The sequence below is a fragment of the Cavia porcellus genome, unplaced genomic scaffold, assembly GCF_034190915.1.
Source record: "Cavia porcellus strain 051 isolate PalLab524CR breed Dunkin Hartley unplaced genomic scaffold, mCavPor4.1 scaffold_11, whole genome shotgun sequence".
Taxonomy (NCBI): Eukaryota; Metazoa; Chordata; class Mammalia; order Rodentia; family Caviidae; genus Cavia; species Cavia porcellus.
Genome location: NW_026947494.1, coordinates 81,891,731 through 81,912,701, shown reverse-complemented (window position 1 = coordinate 81,912,701; position 20,971 = coordinate 81,891,731). Strand labels below are relative to the sequence as shown.

The following is a 20,971-nucleotide window of genomic DNA, read 5'->3' as shown; positions in this document are numbered from 1 at the left end:
ATTCAAACAGCTTTTTAAAAAAAACACTTAACTATGATTTAGATTCAAACTGGTATTTATGGGTTGTGTTTATAAATTTTAGAGCTGAGCATGGTGCAAATGCCTATAATTGCAGCATTCAGAAGACTGAGGCAGGAGGAGTGCTGTGAGTTTCAGGCCAGCCCGGGCTATACAGTGAGTTTTAAGATCAGCCTGAACTATGCAGTAAGACCCTGCCTGAAACACCCCCCCCCCCCCGCCACGCTTTTCAGTTTTTTTTTTTTTTTTCCCCAGCACAGGTAATTGAACTCAGGACCTTGTGCTTGCCAGGCATGCACTCATGCCACTGAGCTATATCCTCGGCTGCCCAGAGGGTGTTTTTAAATCAAAACAGTTCACTGAAAGTTCAGAATTCTCTTTCTTCTCGTGGAAGAAAATGTGGTAGTTAATGGAAATGTGGTATAATGTTGCTGGGTATGGCTAGCTGTGAGTAGCAGCTGTACTTGAGAGAATGTTTGGTCTGTCATCAGTGCTCCTCCTCTCCCCTCCGCCCATCTATGTTTTCTGCCTCAACTGTTGACTTGATGGCTATTGAATCTAAACCCTTTGCTAAAATACTGCATAGATGACCCAAGTTATTGATATATTTGTGTTTATCGACATGGCTTAAGAAATATTTCTGTATTTCTTACTTTGCTTATTTTGAAGTGAGAACAAACATCCCCAGTTACTTAGCTTGGAATAATGCATCCTCTCCTACACTAGCTTCCTATCAGCCTCTCGCTATCTTTTTTTCTTCTTTTTCTTTTTAATTTTGTTTCCTCTTGTGGAAGCAGGATGTCTGGATTTTTTTTTTTTTTTTTTTTTTTTTTTTGAGACACGGTTTTGCTATGTAGTTTAGACTGGCCTTGAAGTTACTAGTAGCCCAGGCTAATCTAGAACTGGTAGCAATCCTGCCTCAGCCTCACAAGTGCTAGGATTTCAGGCATGCACCACTATGCCAAGCTAGGTTTCTTTTCTTTTTTTTTCTTTTTTGGTCTCTTTCAGGCTGGCCTTGAACTCGCTTTGTAGCCCAGACTGGCTTCAAACTTGCAGAGATCCTCCTGCTTCAGCCACATGAGTGCTGGTTTTACAAACATGTGTCACCAGGCCTAGCTTGCGCTTTGGCTTTTATGTCATACTGGAAAGAGTGTTTTTTTCTGGTTTAGCATTGTTTTTTAAATGCATCCATATTTTAGCTCTTGTAAAACTATTTTGAGTTTTTGATTCTTTAGGAATTTGTTTTGTTATAAGTAGTGAGAACCTAACATTTTTCTATCCAGATATATAGTTCAGTTGTTTCCAAATTGGTTTCTTTGGCCTGTTTATATTTTCAAAATTTTTATATGTCTTATTTGTGTTTGAGTCTATTTGTGAGTTTCCAGTTCTGTTTCATTGCTTTGTCCATTCTGGTGTTGGTACAAAGAAATTTTCTGGGAGGAGTATTTGCCCTTCATTTTTCCTTCTTAGGATTTTCCTTGAGAAAAACAAGCTTAAGGAAAATCCTTTAAATTTAATAGTAGAATAAAAATTATATAAGAATCTTGGAGATGGACAGGCAGAAGCCTGAAAGAGAAAGGGCCATGCATGGCTTTGTAGAGCACAGCCTGGAGTATCCCAAGAAGCCATTTATGGAATTTGAAGGGTATAATGGTCTGATTTACAGTGGAGAAGTATTCTGATTGTGAGATGAAGGATGACCCACCGTGGGACAGATAGAGCAGAAGCAGGGTTGAGCTTGGCAGCATTACTGTCGTGGTGCTGCCTGGGGGATAGGGTGCAGAGAAGGGGCACCTCTGAGTTAGTAGAGGTAGAGCTTACTGATGAATTGATGAAGTTTGGGCTTCTGACTCGAGTTTGGATGGAATGTGATATTACTTACTAATGCAGAGTGTGTTGGGGGGGCAAGCAATTAATTTGGGGGAATATATAAAGAGTTCTTGAATTGAGATATTACTATGTGAATGGCACCATTTGAGTGCAGTTAAAAAACATTTGCAATAACTTTGTATGAATCTTCCCTGTGCTAATGTTTCCCTTCAAATCTATCTTTCAGAATAGCCTTCTTAAATACTTTCAGAGTTTATCCTCCTGATCTAGTCAGAAATAATCAGAAGCTTTATAAATAATCAGAGAGTATATAAATTCTTTTTTTTTTTTTTTTTTTTGGTCTTTTTCGTTTTTTTTATCAATACCAGGGATCGAACTTACGACTGCCTGCTTGCGAAGCAGGCGCTTATGCCGCTGAGCTAAATCCCCAGCCCCATAAATTCTTAAATTAAGATCCTTCACAGCTTGTTCCTCACCATCCTGCACATTATGTTGTTTGTATTAGTGTCTCTTGCTTCCCAGCATGAACTCTGAACTTTCACTTCTCTAGGCCTGTCTTTATGTCACAAATATTCCTTGTCCTTTCCTTTATGTGCTTTCTTTCCTCCTTTTATATTTTCATTTTTTTATGCTAAGAAGAGCCAAATCCTTTAATATTTTCAGCTAAAAATTTTTCAGTCTTTTGAGGCCTTTTCCAGTGTGTGTTACCCCTTCTATGTGTCTACTGGTCTTTGATCAGCCAGAAATAAGAGTTCCTTGGTGTCCTTGTGGAACACTTCTTGTGAGCCATCCATATATTATCTTCTTTATTTTATTGTGAGCTCTTAGTGATTGGTATCTTAATAAATTTTGTCTAGTATAACACCTTACATATGGTATATATTGAATAAATATATTTGTTTCAGGGAATATTTTCTATTTGGAGATATATAAGCAAATAGCCTGCTTATTTTAAGAGAAAGTTATTGGAATAATACTGTGTATAAAAGAATCTAAAGTAAAGCTGAAAGATGAATTGAGCCTTAGTGCAGCCCTAAAAAACTCAACAGTAGGAGCTAATGAAATTGTCATTTAGATAATTGCCATTAGTATGGTTTCGCTTCTGCTTCTCATATTTGTAGCCCTCAGTTTAAAATCTGGAGAAAAAGAATCTGATTGGCTTAGCTTGAGTGAGTTATCTACCTTAGATAAAGCAGCCTCAGCCCCAGAGTAGCTACACAGCCGCATAATTAAGAGGTCCCTTTGGCCACCTGGAGGTAGAAAGCCATCTCTCCATAGATTGTGTGGTTGGTTCTGGTAAATTGTAAGAGATGACTAAGGAGAGATAGGTTGTCCTGGGAAGAGCACCAGGTAATATCATTGATGGCTTTGAACAAACTACTTCCGTGCTTGTATCTTAGCCCTGTCAATTGTGTCATTTAATTACTAATGTAGAAGAAATATGGTGTATTACTCACTCAAGTTCTTTAGAACACATTGTATAAAAGAGAGGAAAAGAAAGTGCTCTAAACTATATAACTGCATGTATATTTAAGTGTATAAGATAGAAAAGGATATCACAGAGTTTTATTGGATCATTGAACAGAACTGTTTGCAGTATCATTGTTGGAATGTTCACTTTACAAGCTTTAATTTTGTGACTTAAACAATTATTTCAAAGATGACAATATGTATTCCATTAACTAGTGATTTCCTACTGTTCATTTTTTTTTCCTGTAAATCTGTATAACTTGTACCCTTTCTCTGCTTTTGTTTTCTTTTCTCCTTAAATAAAATAAAAAAAAAAAGTTCTTTAGAACAGGCAAAAAAGAATCCTGCTAGTAATAATTGTATTATATTATAAACATTAGTAAATAATGACAACAGGTACATAGTTACTTTTCGATTTGTGAACACTGCAGTTTTTCTGCTATAAAAGATTCTTATTCTTGTATGTGATTTCTTTAGGCTTTAAACATCAAGAAATAATCTGAAAGTTTTAAAAGCACACTAGTTGGGTAGTTTTTGAACACAGAAAGCTATTGGAAAATATAAGTGTTTAAAAGAAAATTATTTAAATCGTTATTGGTATTTAAGTTTATCATTTATACAAAGTAGTTCATTTGTTAGTAAAGATTGTTTACAAAGGAATAAATTTTCCAACCAAAAATTTTTTTCAAGTGCATAATATTGCTGTGTAGCAGTAAGCAACTTACCAAGAGTAATGGTGGCCAGAAGAATTTTCTTAGGGTACTAGACAAGTATCCACATTTTGTCTTAGATTTTTCCTCTGTCAGTTTTAAATTAACAATTTTCTGACAAACCTCTGTTTATCTTAAGTAACACACAGTTCCAGGTATTTAAAAGCTCATTGCCTTGTGTAATAGTGAAATGGGTCAAAATATATGAATAAGCAGTTCAGTGGAGAAGAAATATGAAGAGCTAATAAACAAATGTGAAGGTGGTCAACCCTGTGAATTATCAGGGACATGCAAATGAGAGAAATACCATTTCACATTTATCAGATAAAAATTCAGAAGCCAGAATATCGCAAGGCTGATTGTATGTTGTAGGCTTCACATCCTGCTAGTAGGCATGTGTGTCTTTCAGGACATGGCTTTTCAGAGCCATCTCGCAATGACTGGTTAAATTGAGAATGAACTGTCTAGTACATGACTGGGTTGATACACACCACAGAGAAACTGGCATATGTTGCTCAGTGAAGTAAGCACAGTTCACATGTGCTACAGCAGGGGTCCTCAATCCCTGGGCCACAGACCAGAACTGGACCTCACACCAGGAAGTAAGAAGTAGGCTAGTGAGTGAAGCGCTTCAATTGTATTCACAGCCACTCCTCTTGGCTCACATTCCTGCCTGTATTCCACCACCTGTCCATTTAGTAGTGACACGAGTCTCGTAGGATCATGAACCCTCCAGTGAACTATGCATACAGTGGATCTGGGCTGCATACTCCTCATGAAAAACCAATACCCAGATTACCCCTCTACCCCCTCACCCAAATAAATTCTTTTCTATGAAGTCAGTGCTTGGTGCCAAAAAAGTTGGGGACTGTTTTTCTGCAGTGTTGTTATAATGTAGAAATTTGTAAAACTCTTTGTCTCCCAATAGTACTATGGGACTAAAAGAATAGCTAACATTTATAAAGTATTTACTATGTTAGATATTACATCTTCAATTTGAAAATGATGAAACAAAGGCATGGGAAAGTTAAGTCACTTGTCTAATGTTGCCTGATAGTAAAGGGCAGGGCCAAGGCTGGGATAGTGTCAGGATCAATTGTACTGGAAAAGGCAGTCTATCATACTAGTGTCTCAAGTTGTCTTTCTTCTCTATTCTTCTGTTGTATGAACATTTTAGAGGGAAATGGTCTATAAATTGCTTTGTAGTTTCAGTTGGTCCTCCGCCCCCAGTTTTTAAGTTGACTATAGTATACTAAAGCAAGGATGAACCTAAAGGTTTCTTTGTATTACCTATACAAGCTAAGACACTATGTGGATACCACACATTCAGTATATTCTTATATAATGTATGAGAACTAGCTAATTACGTCTCATTAGTGACTGCCTAAACCACATGTGCCTAAAATTATCACAGATTATCATTCACTTACCATTTATTCTTCAGAGCTTTTTCTTACCAAGAGTATAGTTTTGTTACCATACATTTCTGTATTTTGTCATGTCAGAACCAGTTTTCTCACCTGAAAACTGCTTAAATACTGATAGTATTCCCAAGGTTCCCACTTGGTCTTTTTCTGACTCTTTTTTGATGTTAGACATCGAACTCATGACCTTGTGCTTGCCAGGCGGGTGTTTACGCTGCTGAGCTAAGTCCCTGGCCCCCTCTCCTTACTTTTGTATACTTTCCATGGGCAGTCTTCTCCACCTCATTGGGGTTTGTGCACTGTTTCTTTTCTTACAATTTCCAACACTATCTCTATTCCGCTGAAATACTCCATGTCTGGCTCTGAATGTAGAAAAACCTTTTAGCTTCCTGCCTTACTAACCTGCTGGATGGATCCTCTCCTCCAGTAGTTTATTCTGGTCTTCAGAGTGATCATTCCATATTAGCCCCTGATGTGGCCCTCGAACCCCCATTTAAAACTGCCAGTGGCAACTCTTGTCTCAGAATACAGCCAGATGCCATTCCATATTCTATAAGGCCCTTTGACCTACTTACCTCTTAGCAAGTCTTAGAGATTTTCCTGTGCATCTTCTTTGCTCCCTGGACATGCTGTTCTTTCTCCCTGGAATGTGCTTCCTCGCACCTCTGCCTTAACATCTCACTCTTAGCATTCAGCTTCAGGTGGCAGATCCTGGGAAAAAGCCTTTTCTAACATTTCAACAACTCTTCAGCTGCCCTTTGTGTGTTACTTACCTTGCTTTGTTGTTTTTCTCAAGTGTTTTTGGAGCTCAAAGAATACTTTTATTGGAATCCTATCATGATGTTTTATAACTGTTAATGTTTGGCCTCCCCCACCCCCATTAGTAGTTACTATTAATCCTTTTAATGTTTGCACATGAGTACCCAGCATTTATTTTAGAAATTTTTTCATTTACTTTTTTTTAATATTATAAATGTGCCTAATAGCAAGAAACTACCCAAGTAATGGGTTGGAGGAGGAGTGGGGATGGATAGTATCTTTTTTAAAAAAAGACTCAACTGGGCTTCCGGGAGAACATGGCGGACAGATAGCAGCAGCTATGGAGGCTCTCTGAAACACCCTGCTCAGAATTCAGGAATGGTGCTGAGTAAGGAATCACAAGCAAGAGGAGATATGCCCCGGTGACCCAAGAATGAACTGGGCTGAGAGAAACCAACTGGGTATGCAATCCCGGTGCTATAACAGGAACAGATAAAGCCTCAGTGTGGAAGCGGGAGCCTGTGCCATTGGAAGCCGCAATTTGGGTTTCCCGCCACCGCCGCTGTGTCTGCATTGGCTCGCCAGGGAGAGAGACGCACGGAAGCTCTGAGAACGGGAATCGGTGAACAGAGTTGACGGCGGGATGGGCGGGGAGCTGTGCATCCACCTCCAGTGAGTGAGGGAAAACTGGGACTCTTCCACGGTCTAGGAGACTCCAACAGAGAACATTCTGGGACCTGGCAGACTTGCGGGAACAGGGCGCTGCAGTGACTTCAGTCACCAATCCCCCTCTCAAACGGGATTGGTGAGCAGTGCCTAGCCCACATGACACTGCTGGCTGAGACCCAGTAGGCTAGCACAGCCCAGGTCCCAGCTCCTGAAGGTAGATTGACCTGGAGGAGCGGGCCCCGCATAGGCTGCCTGGTCTGCAACTTCCTGGTGCGCTGCTGTGGGCAGGAACACCTAGCCAGCGCAATTCAATCAGACTGTGGCTGACAGGGAAGGAAGCTGGGCCTCCTATATACACTTGCATATATAAGGAACAAAGAATATGGGAAGAGGCAGCAACAAGAAAGGGTCCTCGGCCCCCAATCCTGAGAAAGAGGCAACAGCAGACACAGCACCAATATATATAAAGCTCTATCTCGAGAGCCTCATAGACAAGTTCAGGAATGAAGTTATTAATGACCTGAAGCTAGACATAAGCAGAATAGTTAGAGAAATTCTAAGCACCACCCAAAAAAAACAGGTGGTGGAATGGAAGAATAGAAAAAGAGGGGAGAATTGTTTAATGGAGAAAATAGAGAAAGCATAGAATACGTGAAGCAGGTTCAAAGAGATTACCAGGAAACTAAAAAGTCTATCGAAAACTGGCATAACAGCTTGAAAGAAACTAAGGACAGATTATCTGAACTGGAGGGCAGATTTGTAATATGGGAGAATGAAATGAGAAACTTCTTAAAAATAACAAAGAAACAAACAGCAATAATACAAAGACTAAAAGATGATAAGAGGGTCTATAACTTAAGAATTAAGAACATAAAAGAAGAAGTAGGGACACAAACAAATGAACTACAAAAGCTACTCACAGAAATAATCCAGGAGAATTTTCCTAATTTAGCAAAAGGGAAAGATACTCAGTTGTATGAAGCATATAGGACCCCAGCCACCTACAACCCAAACAGAGCTACACCCAAGCATATAATAATTAAAATTCCAGAAATCCAATACAAGAACAGAATGCTAAAAGCTGTCAGAGACAAGAAACAGATCACTTACAAGGGAACACTCATCAGAATTACAGCAGACTTCTCAGCACAAACCATCAAATCATGAAGAGCGTGGGGGAAAATAATTCAAGCTTTGAAAGATAATAATCTCCAGCCAAGAATCATATATCCTGCTCAACTATCCCTGGAAATTGATGGAAAAACAAGGTGCTTCCAGGATAAAGAGGAAGTAGGGGAATTTGCAACCACCAATTCAACTCTACAGAGAATACTGCAAGATATTCTAAAAAAGAAAAATATGAAGAATCCAGAAGTAGCGGCAGAGAGGCCACAATGAATGGAGCAGAAAACAAAACGAAGAAGACAAACTGACAACTAATGACAGAAAAAGAGCTCAACAGAAATGAGGCAGAGAAGATTGGATGATAGGAACAGCAATTTTGGAGAAAATGACATCTTAAGAGGTAATACTGATTTAGTATCATCTTGTTTTGAAGTCTCATCAAGCTTTTGTTCTTCTGTCTCCATTGATCTAAACAGGTGGTATCTTACTGGATTGTATTATATATGATAGCATAAGCAAAACCTTTTATAGACAAGGAGATTATACAGAAACCATTGTTCATTTTCTGTTAGTTGATTCTAAATACCCTGTCATACTGTCATTCTCTTAAATGGTTTTACATTGTTTTGATATATTTGATGCTACAGTATACGAAGTTATACTCAAAGATTTCAAGGAAATAGACAATATGGTAACTACTTTTATGTTGGGATAATCTTGTGGTGAAACACTATTTTGCTTAAATGGTTATGTTTTGATCTGCGCTGATTTGCTGTTATGCCCTCTTTTATCTCAATCTCCATTTTATTATTTACTTTTTTATCCTTTTAATTAAGGGAAAAATAAATTTAAAAATAGCAGGATATATTATAGTAACCCACTTTGACTTTCCATTTTCTTGATTTAAAGCCCTGTATTGCTCTCACCATCTTGTTTTGACTGATGTTCCTCTATTCTGTTTTGTGATAGCACCAGGTTCGAAAGATTAGGCAACAGCTGTGAAGATAGTGGGATTCATTATGACGCCCATTCTGGTTGACCATTATCTACTTTTGAAGACCTATAATGTCTCCAGTGTTTTGGTTTTGTTGGTTTTGTTCTTTACTGTTTTGTTCAATTTTATTATAACTAATGATATAGGCAATTCTATTAGAGATAGCAGGAGGCATTCTGGTAACCATTATTGATCACCTTGTATTATGCTTTTACATTATCTATTACGTCCACCCTTTTGATTTGACTGACTCTGTTCTGTTATGTCACATTTGGTTCTACTCTCTTCCAAAAAAGGAATAAGAACTGTGGGAGCAACAAAACCCAAAATGTGTAATTGTCATTGTACAAAAGAGGAAAAGAAAGTGCTCTAAATGATATAACTGCATGTATATTTAAGTGTATAAGATAGATGATATTACTGAGTTTTGTTGGATCATTGAACAGAACTGTTTGCAGTCTCACTGTTGGAATATCCACTTTATAAGCTTTAATTTTGTAACTTGAACAATTATTTCTAAGATGACAAAATGTAATCCATTAACTAGTGATTTCCTACTGTTTATTTTTTCTGTAAATCTGTATAACTTGTACCCTTTCTCTGCTTTTTTTTTCCTTTTTCTCCTTAAATTAAAAAAAAAAAAAAGACCCGACTATGTAATTCTTGGAAAAGGCCAAATGTGATAGGCCTTTACATAGGTGATCAAATGGTGAAAACTCTAATGCTACCCTCAAAAGCAGTGTGTACATACTCCCAGGTACCTACACAGTAGCCCTTGTATGCTCTTCACTGTCTTCACTCAGGTTCCTGCTCCATGACCAGAAACACGGTTAATGGTAATCCATCAAAATAGATGGAGCTTCTCCTGAGGGAGCCCATACTTATATTAAGAATTGATTGGGACCAGAATACCCTTCATCTAAGGGTATGATTTAGGGTTTACAATTTGATTTAAGTACTAAATTAGATGAGGCTGCTAATGTACTAGAAAATTAGAATATCAAGAAATGAATTGTTACTGACTTTAGAGCAACAATTGAGCAACAACAATTTAGAGCAACAACATGAGACTGACCTGTAAAACCAAGTGGTAGGAATATAAAATCCTTTCATGCTTAGTTTAGTAACATGTCTGGGCAAAAATAGTAAACATCAGAAAGAAGGCTTTGATTTTCTTCTGCAGGATGGGTCTGGATTGCTGCCTCATAATCCAGTTGAAAGTTCAGAAATTTGGGTAAGAGAAAGAAAACATTTTAGGGAATGTTAGAAGGAGATAGTGAGTCATAGTCTTAAATAATTCCTGTTCATGTTAACAGTTTTTAACTAGACTCTGAATAATATTATATTGGAATTGTGCTTACAAAGTTAAATTTTTAGCTTTATTTTTGGAGATAACATTGGTAAATTAAGTGGTATATACTGAAAAGGCAATTTTTAAATATTTGGTTTGTAACAAATAGTGAATATTTAGTTCATGTGCGTATATATATATTTTTTGGGGGGACAGGGTCTCACTATGTAGTTGAGGCTGACCTGGATCTCACTGTATAGCCTGGTGCTGGCTTTGAACTTGCAGAGATCCTCCTGTTGGAATTACAGGCATGCTGCCATTCCAAGTGATTACATTATATTTTAAAAATCAAGAAATACTTTTCCCAAGTAAGAGTCAGTTTACAGTAATTATCACCAGTCTTTCAGACAGTGTTATTAGTTCAGTTTTAGAGACTACATATACTTGTGGCAAATTTTTTTTTTCCGTGAAGGAGAGTACAACTGTTTTGTACTTATTTCAGTAAATTCAGTGAGATAACATCTGAGTTATAATTGACTTAACCTCTTGTCCTTGTTCTTGGTTACTGTTGGATTTTTGTGTCAAAACAGATCCAAGCTACATATACCACAATTAAGAAACTATTTTTAAGGGCCTGGGGATTTAGCTCAGCGGCATAAGCGCCTGCCTTGCAAGCAGGCAGTCATGAGTTTGATCCCTGGTACCGGTAAAAATACAAAAATACAAAAAAAAAAAAAAAAGAAACTATTTTTAAGGAGTTTAGTCATAATGAATTAGAACAATAGGTCTGGATACCTGTAGGCTTGATTAAGAATATTTAATTATATTTCTCTAAATTTTCCCAGCCAATTTCTACAGAAATTTTGGAGTATTCATCACATAGTGAGAAAGAAGACGATCCCGAGAATGTTGTATTCATTGATTCTGAATCCCCTCATAAGTACCATGTTGATGTTGGACTGGATACAAGGCAGATAATGGACACAGTGATCAACCCAAGGGTGAAATCAACAGAATCCATCTTGTATACACCCCAGAAACAGGCAGCTAAGCCTTCTAGGACTCCAGAAGACTCAGCAAAGAAGAAGAAACTTTTAAGGTTAAATTACATCTTTTGAAGTACTTTTTTCCTGTTTTCTTAAGAAACCCAAATATCTGAAATGTTAATTTTAAAATATTTGTTTACTTGGGAAGGAAAATTGGAAGAATTACAATTCTCTACTTCTGATAATTCTCTACTTCTGATTACTGAAGCCCAAGTTCTCTAGCTGATTCTGGAATTTGTTTATCCAAGCTTGAGTGTTTATGGATTTTTATGACAACCAACTTACATGACTACTTTTGTTTGACAGAGTTTTGTTGTTTGGCTTATCCAATCTTACTGATCAGTGTTCAGGTGCTGTCTCAGAGAAGTGAACACTGTTCTGTCCTTTAGTAATTTATCATCTAAAGAGAGAAATAATAAATATTGACCACGTCAGGTTACTTTTATGAATGTGGTGAGAGACATTAGCCAGGGCAACACTTGCAAATGCAAGAGCGAGAGCCAAGACTAAGGGACAAGAAACAGCTGGTATGAATGTGGAGAGCCGTAGTGGTAGAATATTCCTGTCACTAGAGAAGCAGGCAATTTGAACAGGATGTGTGAAAGAGACCTACCCCTACCCTGTGTCATACAAAATGTCTTTGTTCGTTAAATAAGAACAAAATAATAATTTTTTAAAAATCTGATGAAAATGAGAACTATGTAACAAGCCTCTATATGTGATGGGGGGCCAATAGCTGCAGGAATGTGTGATGAAAGGAATGGCAGTGGTGCCGTGACTCTTGTGCTAGGATTGAGGGCAACCTGCTTGTGGCCCAAAAGAGATTCTGCCTCTGGTGAAGTTGCAGAGACGAGGAGAGATAGTATCTCAGACAGCAAGGCAGGCCAGTAGAGGCACAGCCTCAGGTATTGGTCTGTCAGCCCTAGAGAGGAAGTGAATGAGGCAGGTCAGGGGGTGCAGAGGACTGTCCTGAGGATAACAGCAGAAAGATGTATCAGAGTCTAGTGAAGTGAGAGTAACAGGTGGGGAGGTTCACGTCTGTTCCTCTTATCTTGTTCTCATAAGACACAAGGCTATAATAATGGTGTTGTAGAAAAACCCAGTCCTGGTGTATGAGAACTGGTCCCAAAGTGTCATGAGATCAAAGAAAGAGACAGACAGATCCAGGTTTCCATAGAGTATAGTTTAGTGAGTACTTACTAACAGAAGTGTGATTTTGGGTGGCCGTACAACCTGTGGATCCCATAATTTAGGTTAGAGAAAGGGGGATTATAAAGTGATCAGGACAAAAGTGCCTTCATTCAAACCAGCATGTACCTAGTTTATCAGAATAAAGAATCAAAGATGTCATCAGATGCATTCCTGTGCTGAGGTCTCCAGAGTCCCCTTTCTTCCTCTTTTCCCTGTCCCCATGCCCTTCCCTAATAGTCTTCTACTTTCAGGTTTTATATGTATATATTTAGTTTTCGCATATGAGGGAAGACATCTGATGCTTGTCTTTCTGTGTCTGACGTATAGAAATAGAGTAGTTCTTAAGGGCTTGATGTTTCCATTCTAAGTTGAGGTACATTGACCAAAATTCCATGCAGGAATTCTGCGGGTATGTTTGGAGGAGAGGGAAAGCAAGTGACCTGTGAGGCACCCTCATGGCCCTTACTTCCTAAACTCAGCTACAGTCACAGATTTTACCTGAGGACTCAGATCCTCCCCTGTGTTGACAAGTTATTTGTGTGTGGTGATTCTTGCTTTTACATTTCATCTTATAATTCCTACAGTTTTCTTATAGGGGTCTAGTGTGGACTTTAACCAGCTGTTTTTGGATTCTACTCTATAAATTCATAGTATTGAGAACCAAGATTGGAAAAGAATGCTGTGTTTTACCTTTTTCCTATATTTGTATTATAAATATGATTTAAAATATATGTTTACACTTAATATTAATTTTAATATTAAGACATAGTAGATATATTATCAACTTTGAGAGCATGAACTGTGCAGCCAGGCCACCTGTTCATGCAATTGGCTATGGCAGATGTCTAATGTCTCAGTGGAAGCTCCTTAGTGTATTAGTTGGAAGTGACTGTTGTATGTGTTGCACATACACATAAACACATTCAGAAATAATTATTGCCTATAAGAAAATAGTAGGATAGGGTAAAGATAATAAGTATAATATGTATCACATATAATGATAATAACTATGATAATAGTTATTATAGTATAGTATATTGTAGTATAAAAAAATAACTAAAAGCCATGACAGGGACAGTAACACTAATTGTGGATATTACAAAGTCCTGTTGAGTTTTAACAACTGATTCTTCATCTAAGCTAGTATGTAATAGTGGAGATGTTCTTTAATCTCTCTCCTCTGATTTTATTCTCTATGATGTAAATATTGATGTCTTTGTACCTAAGGAGAATATTATTTGAATAAAATGAGATAATGCAATGAAATGATTAATGAATAAATAATCTATGAGATAATACATTGAAAGTTGTATAGCCATCATGGTGATTAACAACTGATCTTATTTTCTCTTGAGATTACAGTCATGATAGGAGCTGCTGACTTCTCTCTGTGTGTCTTTCTATGTATGTATGTATATGTATGTGTGTACTTATATAACTTTAAATGTTAATTTTATATATAAATTTATAGCATGAATGCATATGTTAATGAGTATACATATTCATTGATAAGTAATGGATCTTATGAAGTATGTATATGCAAATTGTTATGAATTTTCTTCCTACCACCCTTGGAAGTTTCTTTTTTTTTAATAATATTTAAATCTTTGTTTGTGATTGATACTCTTATTTCTAGAATTCAATTAATGGGCCTATTTCTAAGTAATCTTACGTAAGTGTTCTACCTATCAATAGTTTGGCATGGTTATTTTTTTATTGGTACATGTTTGTGGTGAATAATGATTACATTTATCATAGGGAGTTGGTATATTTATGTAACACATCTTAATTCTATTTTTCATCCTCTCTTCCTGCCATCCTTCCTCATTCCTTCCAAGTCTTGATCTCCTTCCCACTGAAAAAAGCTCAATTTCCATTTCATTTTCTTTAATTTTTCTTTTTCCTTCCCTTCTTTCCTCTCTCACTTTTTCATCTTTCCTATCTTTTGTTCCCTTCTTCATTTGATAGAGATCTCCCTATTTTGCTCTTTATTTATATTTTGGATTTCTCATTAAGAGAAATCATGTGATATTTAAGCCCATGTTTCTGATTTATTTCACTTAGTATTATGGTTTCAAAATGCATTTATTTAACTATGAATGCCGCAAGTTTATCCTTTTTTATGGCAGAATGGTACTACACTGTGTATACAATTGATCTTAGCCAAAAGGCCAAGAAGTGATCCATTGTGTACAAATACCACATTTTCTTTATCCATTCATTTGTTGATGTGTATATAGGCCATTTCCAAGATTTAGGTCTTATAAATTGGGCTGAGATATGGCAAGATTATTTTTGTCTGGAACTCTGAACCCACTTTACATTTATCTGTTTGCCTCTATCTGCTGAATCCATTGTGAGTTTTCTCTATAGCTTGGTGCAAAATTATCATTGTGTCCTGTTAATTAGCTAAATGTTAAGTGCCAGTATATAGCTGATAGCAGTAAGCTGCATATTTATGGAATGAATAAATGAACTAAGAATAGAAGCTTAACTCATACTTAACTTCATATTTTTAAGAATATGATACTGTATTCTTAGGAGATAATATTGCCTCATACTTCTAAGAATCAGGACATAGAGCTTCCAAGAAAACTAAAAACTGACCTAGCGAGTATGGCTTTTTGGAAGAGATTGTAGTATAAAAAAATACATTAAAATTTTGCGTGTTTTATAGATTATAGTCTCTGATTATAGACTATAAAATATAAATTCTAGCTATTGTAAAGCTTTTTCTAACTAAACTTTAATACATTATAATTCATTAAACAGAGGCGGGCTAGCAGAAAGACTAAATGGACTACAGAATCGAGAGAGATCTGCTGTTTCTTTGTGGAGACATCAGTGTGTATCATATCAAAAGACTCTTTCAGGTAAGGCTTATATAGGCATCTGAGATAATAGTTTAAATACATTTTAATTAAAAAATTTTATATTAGAATATATGAAGCTTATCACTATTCTTTTTTGACTTTAAAAAGCTTTCCCCAAGATTTTCTGACATATTGAAAATGGTATACAATTAATGTTTATAATTTTTAATTTTTATTATTACATATTTGCAGTAAATAAACCACATTCATTGTGGGGGAATGGGTACATGTACATAACACATCTCAATCTCCCTTACCCTTTTTGCGAGCATTTGTCAGGTTATTACATACAGAGATTAACAAGCAGACTAATACACCAAAAACATGTAAAACATGTAAGACAATTATTCTGAATCAAGGAATACTTTTAGGTACACTGTCCATGCTGGATTATAGTAACTTTCTCTATCTCTCATTGTCTTCCTATTAAATTTTTTTCCCCGATTTTCTGTTTTTCATTTTGTACTTGAATTATATATTCAGTTTCTTATATGAGAAACTTGGTGATACTTAATTTTGTGTGTCTGATTTATTTCACTTAACATTAAGTTCTCAAGGTGTATCCATTTTCTTACAAATGACTGAAGCTTATCGTGTAAGCTATTCTGTGTACATATAGGTTGCTTCGAAGATTTAGCTATTATAAATTGTGTTGCTATAAACATGGGTATGCATGTATCATTGTGGTATGATCTCTTTAACTTTTGGGGGAGGATACTTAGAAAAGGAATAGCTCTGAGTCAAATGGAATGTCTATTTTTGGTTTTTGAGACTCCATACTGATTTCCATAGCGGTTATACCAGTTTACATTTCCCACCAAGATGGAGAGCGGTTCCTTTTTTCCTATGCCTCACCCACATTTGTTACTGGTTGATTATTTCTTCATGATAGCCATTCTTTCTGGAGTGAGAGTGGCCAGCAATGTTGAACATGTTTTTCATGTGTTCATTTTCTGTTTGTACTTCTTCATCTGAGAAGTGTTTATGCATTTCAGATGCCCGTTTTTAGATCAGGTGTTTAATTTGGGGTGGGGTGTCTAGTTTTTAAAAATTTTTTATGTTTTCTAGATTATTAGTTCGTTGAGAAATAGCTGGCAAAATTTTTTTCCCACCCTGTAGATTGTCTTTTCACTCTGTTGGTGGTTTTCCTTTTAGTGGCATAGTTGGGGTGGGTGAGAGGGGGAGTCTGCCTTATGTAACACATTTTTGGGTTAGTATTTTAATAGATTAACATATTCAAGGAGGGTGGCAAGGTGGTATTGGAGGGTGACAAACTGAAGAACCACCTGAGTGGCACAAACTAGCTATGCCACTGTTTCCTTTGGTGTGCAAAAGTTTTAAAAATTTGCTTTGATCCTTTTTGTTGATTCTTGGTTTTATTTCCTATGCAACCAGAGTTCTGTCCAGAAAGTCTTTTCCTACACCTATGTCTTCAGGTGTTTAACTGTTTTATCTTCTAGCAGATTGAATGTTTCTGTTTTAATGTTCAGCTCTTTGATCCATTTTGATTTTAGTGTAAAACATGATGAGAGGGATGGATGTAGGCTCAATCTTTGGCATGTATATGGCCAGTTTTCCCAACAATGTGTATTAAAGAAGGTGTCTTTCTTCTAATGAAAGTATTTGGCCCCTTTGTTGAAGATAATGTAACAGCGTAAATAGAATTGTTTCTGCATCCTATGTTTTGCTCCATTGATCCATAAGTTGTTTTTTGTTTTTGTTTTTGCCAATATCATGCTGTTTTTAAATCATTGTATATTTTTAAGTTACAAATAAGTTGTAATCAGTGTGTAACTTGAAGTCTAGGACTCTGACACCCTCTGCCTTGCCCTTATTACCCAGAATTGCTTTTGCTATTCTAGGTTTCTTCTGGTTCCATATGAATTTTAGGATTGTTTTCTCTAGTTTTGTAAGGAATGCTATTGATATTTTGATTGAGATTGCGTTAGGTGTTTTTTAATAGTTTTAGGTGTAGGGCCATTTTGACTATATTGTTCTGCCTATCCAGAAACAAAAGTATCTTTCCATTTTTTGATCCTCTTTGATTTCCTTTTTTAGAGTACTGTAGTTTTCATTGTAGAGATCTTTCACTTCCTTGATTAGGTTAATTCCTAAGTATTTCAGTTTTTCATGCTATTATGAAAGATACTGTTTCCCTAGTTTCTTTCTTGATGAATTTATTATTGAAATAGAGTAACTATTAATTTTTGAGTGTTGATTTTGTGTCCTTGTCTTACTTTCTCCTTGCTGGAAAAAAATACCTGACACTCTCAAGTTAAAGGAGGAAAGTTATTTTAGGTCACAGTTTGTAGAAGTTGCAGACTGTAATTGGCTGGTTCTAAGACAGGGCAGCATTGGAGAGGGGCATGGGAGAGGGTCATAGGAGAAGAAAAACAGTTCATGGTATGGCGGGTAGGAGCAGCCAACCTTCCTTCTTTACCTTTCTGTTTCATCCAGGCTACAAATCTTGGTTGCTACCCACACCCAAAGTGTGTCTTTCCTCTTCCAGAAGTCCGTCATTCATACCCAGAATTACACTAAATCAGTTAGTGGACTTATCTAGTACAATGCACTCATGATGCAGTGTCATATACCTATGATCCAGTCCGTTCTCAAAAGTTGCACTTATGAGTACATGAGGTTTTGCAGGGCTGTCTAGATATAAGCCATAAGAATTCAGATATACTATTGAATTTGGTTATTAATTCTAGGAGTCATTTGGTGAAGTTTTTATTGTCTTCTATATAGAAGATCATGTCATCTGCAAATAATGATAATTATACTTCTTCCTTTCTTATGCATATCCCTTTGATTTCTTTTTCTTGTTTAATTGCTCTAGCAAGTTTTATTTGTTTGGTTTTTTGAGATAGGAGCTCACTTTATAGTTCAAACTGGCCTTGAACTCACTGTGTAACCCAGACTGACCTTGAACTTGTAGCAGTGCTCCTGCTGCAGCCTCCTGAATTCTGGGATTACAAGCATGTACTACCACACCCAGCTCTAGCAATTATTTTGAAAATTATATTGAACAGCAGTGGTGGTAATAGACATGTTTGGCTTGTTCCTGATTTTAGAGGAAAAGCTTTCAACTTCTTGCCATTGACTGTGGGTTGGTCATAGATTTTTTTTTATCAGGTCAAGATAAAAATCTATTCCTGTTTTCTTTGGGGTTTTTAAAAAAATCGTGGATGGGGGCTGGAGGTTTAGTTCAGCTGCATAAGCACCTGCCTTGCAAGCAGGCGGTCGTGAGTTCGATCCCCAGTACCGATAAAAATGAAAAAGACCAAAAAAAAAAAAATTGTGGATGGATTTTAGATTTTGTCAAATGTACCTATTGAGATGATCATGTGATTTTTTTCCTTGCTTCTGTTTATATGGTATATTACATTTATTTGTTATTATTTATATAGAATGAATCATCCCTACATCCCTGGATGAATCATTCTTGGTCATGGTATATAACATTCTTGATGATTTGGTGCATTTTGTTTGCCAGTATCTTATTGAGGATTTTTGCATCTTTATGCATTAGAGAGATTGGCCTGTAATTTTCTTTTTTAGTTGAGTCTTTCTCTGGTTTTAGTATCAAGGTAATACTTCTAGGAATGATTTTGGAAGTATTGCTTCCCTTTAATTTCATTAAAGAGTTTGAGGGATGGGGATGTAGCACTGTGATAAGGCCACTGCCTGGCAAACATGAGGTCCTGAGTTTGATTTCCAGTTCCAAAGACAATAAAACAAAACACAAGAGTTTCAGTATTAGTGGCATTAGTTCTCTAAATTTTTTTTTTGTAAGCAACACAGTATTTTACCACAAGACAACGCGTAATTAACAGTAACTACCATAATGTCTCTTTCTTTGAAATAGTTGAGCATAACTTCATATACAATAGTATCAAACATAACATAATAGTCTAAAACCACTCAAGTGAATGAAAGTTTTACAGGACATTCAGAACCAATTAACAGAGTACAAACAATGGCTACTATATTATCTCATTTTCCATAGAAAATTTGTTTATACTATCACACATAATAAAATCCAATATGATACAATATGATAGATCCAATGGAAACAGAAGAACAAAAGCATGGTAGGATTTCAGAGTAAGATGATATTAAATCAGCACTGGCTCTCATAATGTCCTGTTTTCTTCAAAATAGCTGTTCATATATTCACAGATAATAAAATCAAACAAACCAGGATAAAATCATTCCAGCTAATGAATGCAAACATTATAAAGCTTTAAAACTATATAATGGGGAATCGAAAATATGGAACGCTTCATGAATTTGCGTGTCACTCTTGCGCAGGGGCCATATGCCAGTCTTCTCTGTATCGTTCCAATTTTAGTATATGTGCTGCCGAAGCAAGCATAGTTCTCTAAATTTCTTACAGAATTCAACAGTGAATCTATCAGGACCCCGGGCTTTTCTGTGTTGGTAACTTTTTAATTACATTCTCAATTTCATTCACTGATTTTTAATTTCATTGATACTGGGTTATTTAGAATTTTTGTATTTTCTTGATTTAGTTTTGGCAGTTTGTATATGTCTAGGAATCTGTCCATTTTGTCTGTTTTTCATATTATTAGAGTACAGATTCTCAAAGTAGGTATTGGTGATCTGGATTTCTGCAGGTTCCATTGTGATTTCCCCCTTTTCATTCCTAATTGCTTAAATTTGAATCTTTTCTTTCCTCTTTGATGAGGCTGGAGTTTATTGATTTGATTTAATCTTTCAAAGAACCAACTCTGATTCATCAAGTCTTTGTGTTGTTTTCTTAGTCTCAGTTGCATTAATTTCTGTTCTTTATAATTTACTTTCTCAAATGAACTTTGGGTTTGACTTGTTCTATTTTTGCTAGAAGTTTGAAGTTTAACATTAGGTTATTTATTTGAACTCACTCTGTTTTTCTGGTGTGAGAATTTGTCACTATAAATTACTCTTGTGGGACTGCTACCGTAGCATTCCATAAGTTATACAGTATTTGTATTGGCATTATCATTTAATTGTAGATACTGTTTCATTTTTTCTTTAATTTCCTCTGTGACCTATTAGATGTTCAGGAGAGTGTTTAATTTCCATATGTTTGTGTAGGTTTTATGGTTTCTTTTGCTGTTGATTGCCAATTTCACTGCACTGTGGTCAGATAATATGCATGGGATGTTTTCATTTCCTTTGTATTTACTTAAGCATGGATTATGGGATAATATGTGGTCTGTTTTGGACAATGTCCCTTGTGCAGTTGAGAAGAATGTGTGTACTGCTGTTGAGTGGAACACTTTGTGGACATGATTTCATTTCTCATATTTATTGATTTTTTGTGTAGTTGATCTATCTAATTGTGAGAATCAGGTATTAAGATTCCCCATTACAATTGTGTTAGTACTCTTGATTTTTCATGTCTGTTAATATTTGTTTTATGTAGTTGGGTACACTGATATTTGGTGCATATGTATTTATGATTGTTATCTCTTCTTGGATTTTTCACTTAGCAAGTTTGGAGTGACTTTGTCTCTTTTGATCAGTCTTGGCTTGAAGTTCCCATTGTCTGCAAATAGAATGGTG

The 20,971-nt window shown here is 36.2% G+C and overlaps 1 protein-coding gene and 1 non-coding gene across 9 annotated transcripts in view; one reads left to right on the top strand and one right to left on the bottom strand.

Moving 5' to 3' along the window:
- Spidr (scaffold protein involved in DNA repair) overlaps positions 1-20,971 on the top strand; it is a 398,515-nt gene that overhangs the window by 103,434 nt on the left and 274,110 nt on the right. For 7 of the 8 annotated variants that reach the window (XM_063258538.1, XM_063258540.1, XM_063258539.1 and 4 more), the window contains exons 6-7: positions 11,136-11,389; positions 15,300-15,400. In XM_063258538.1, the coding sequence (XP_063114608.1) occupies positions 11,136-11,389; positions 15,300-15,400 (355 nt within the window). The remainder of the gene's footprint in view (positions 1-11,135; positions 11,390-15,299; positions 15,401-20,971) is intronic. The other variant, XM_063258544.1, reaches the window with a different exon arrangement.
- LOC111755688 (U6 spliceosomal RNA) lies at positions 19,670-19,778 on the bottom strand. Its single transcript, XR_002790235.1, has one exon. It is a non-coding gene; the product is annotated as a U6 spliceosomal RNA (small nuclear RNA).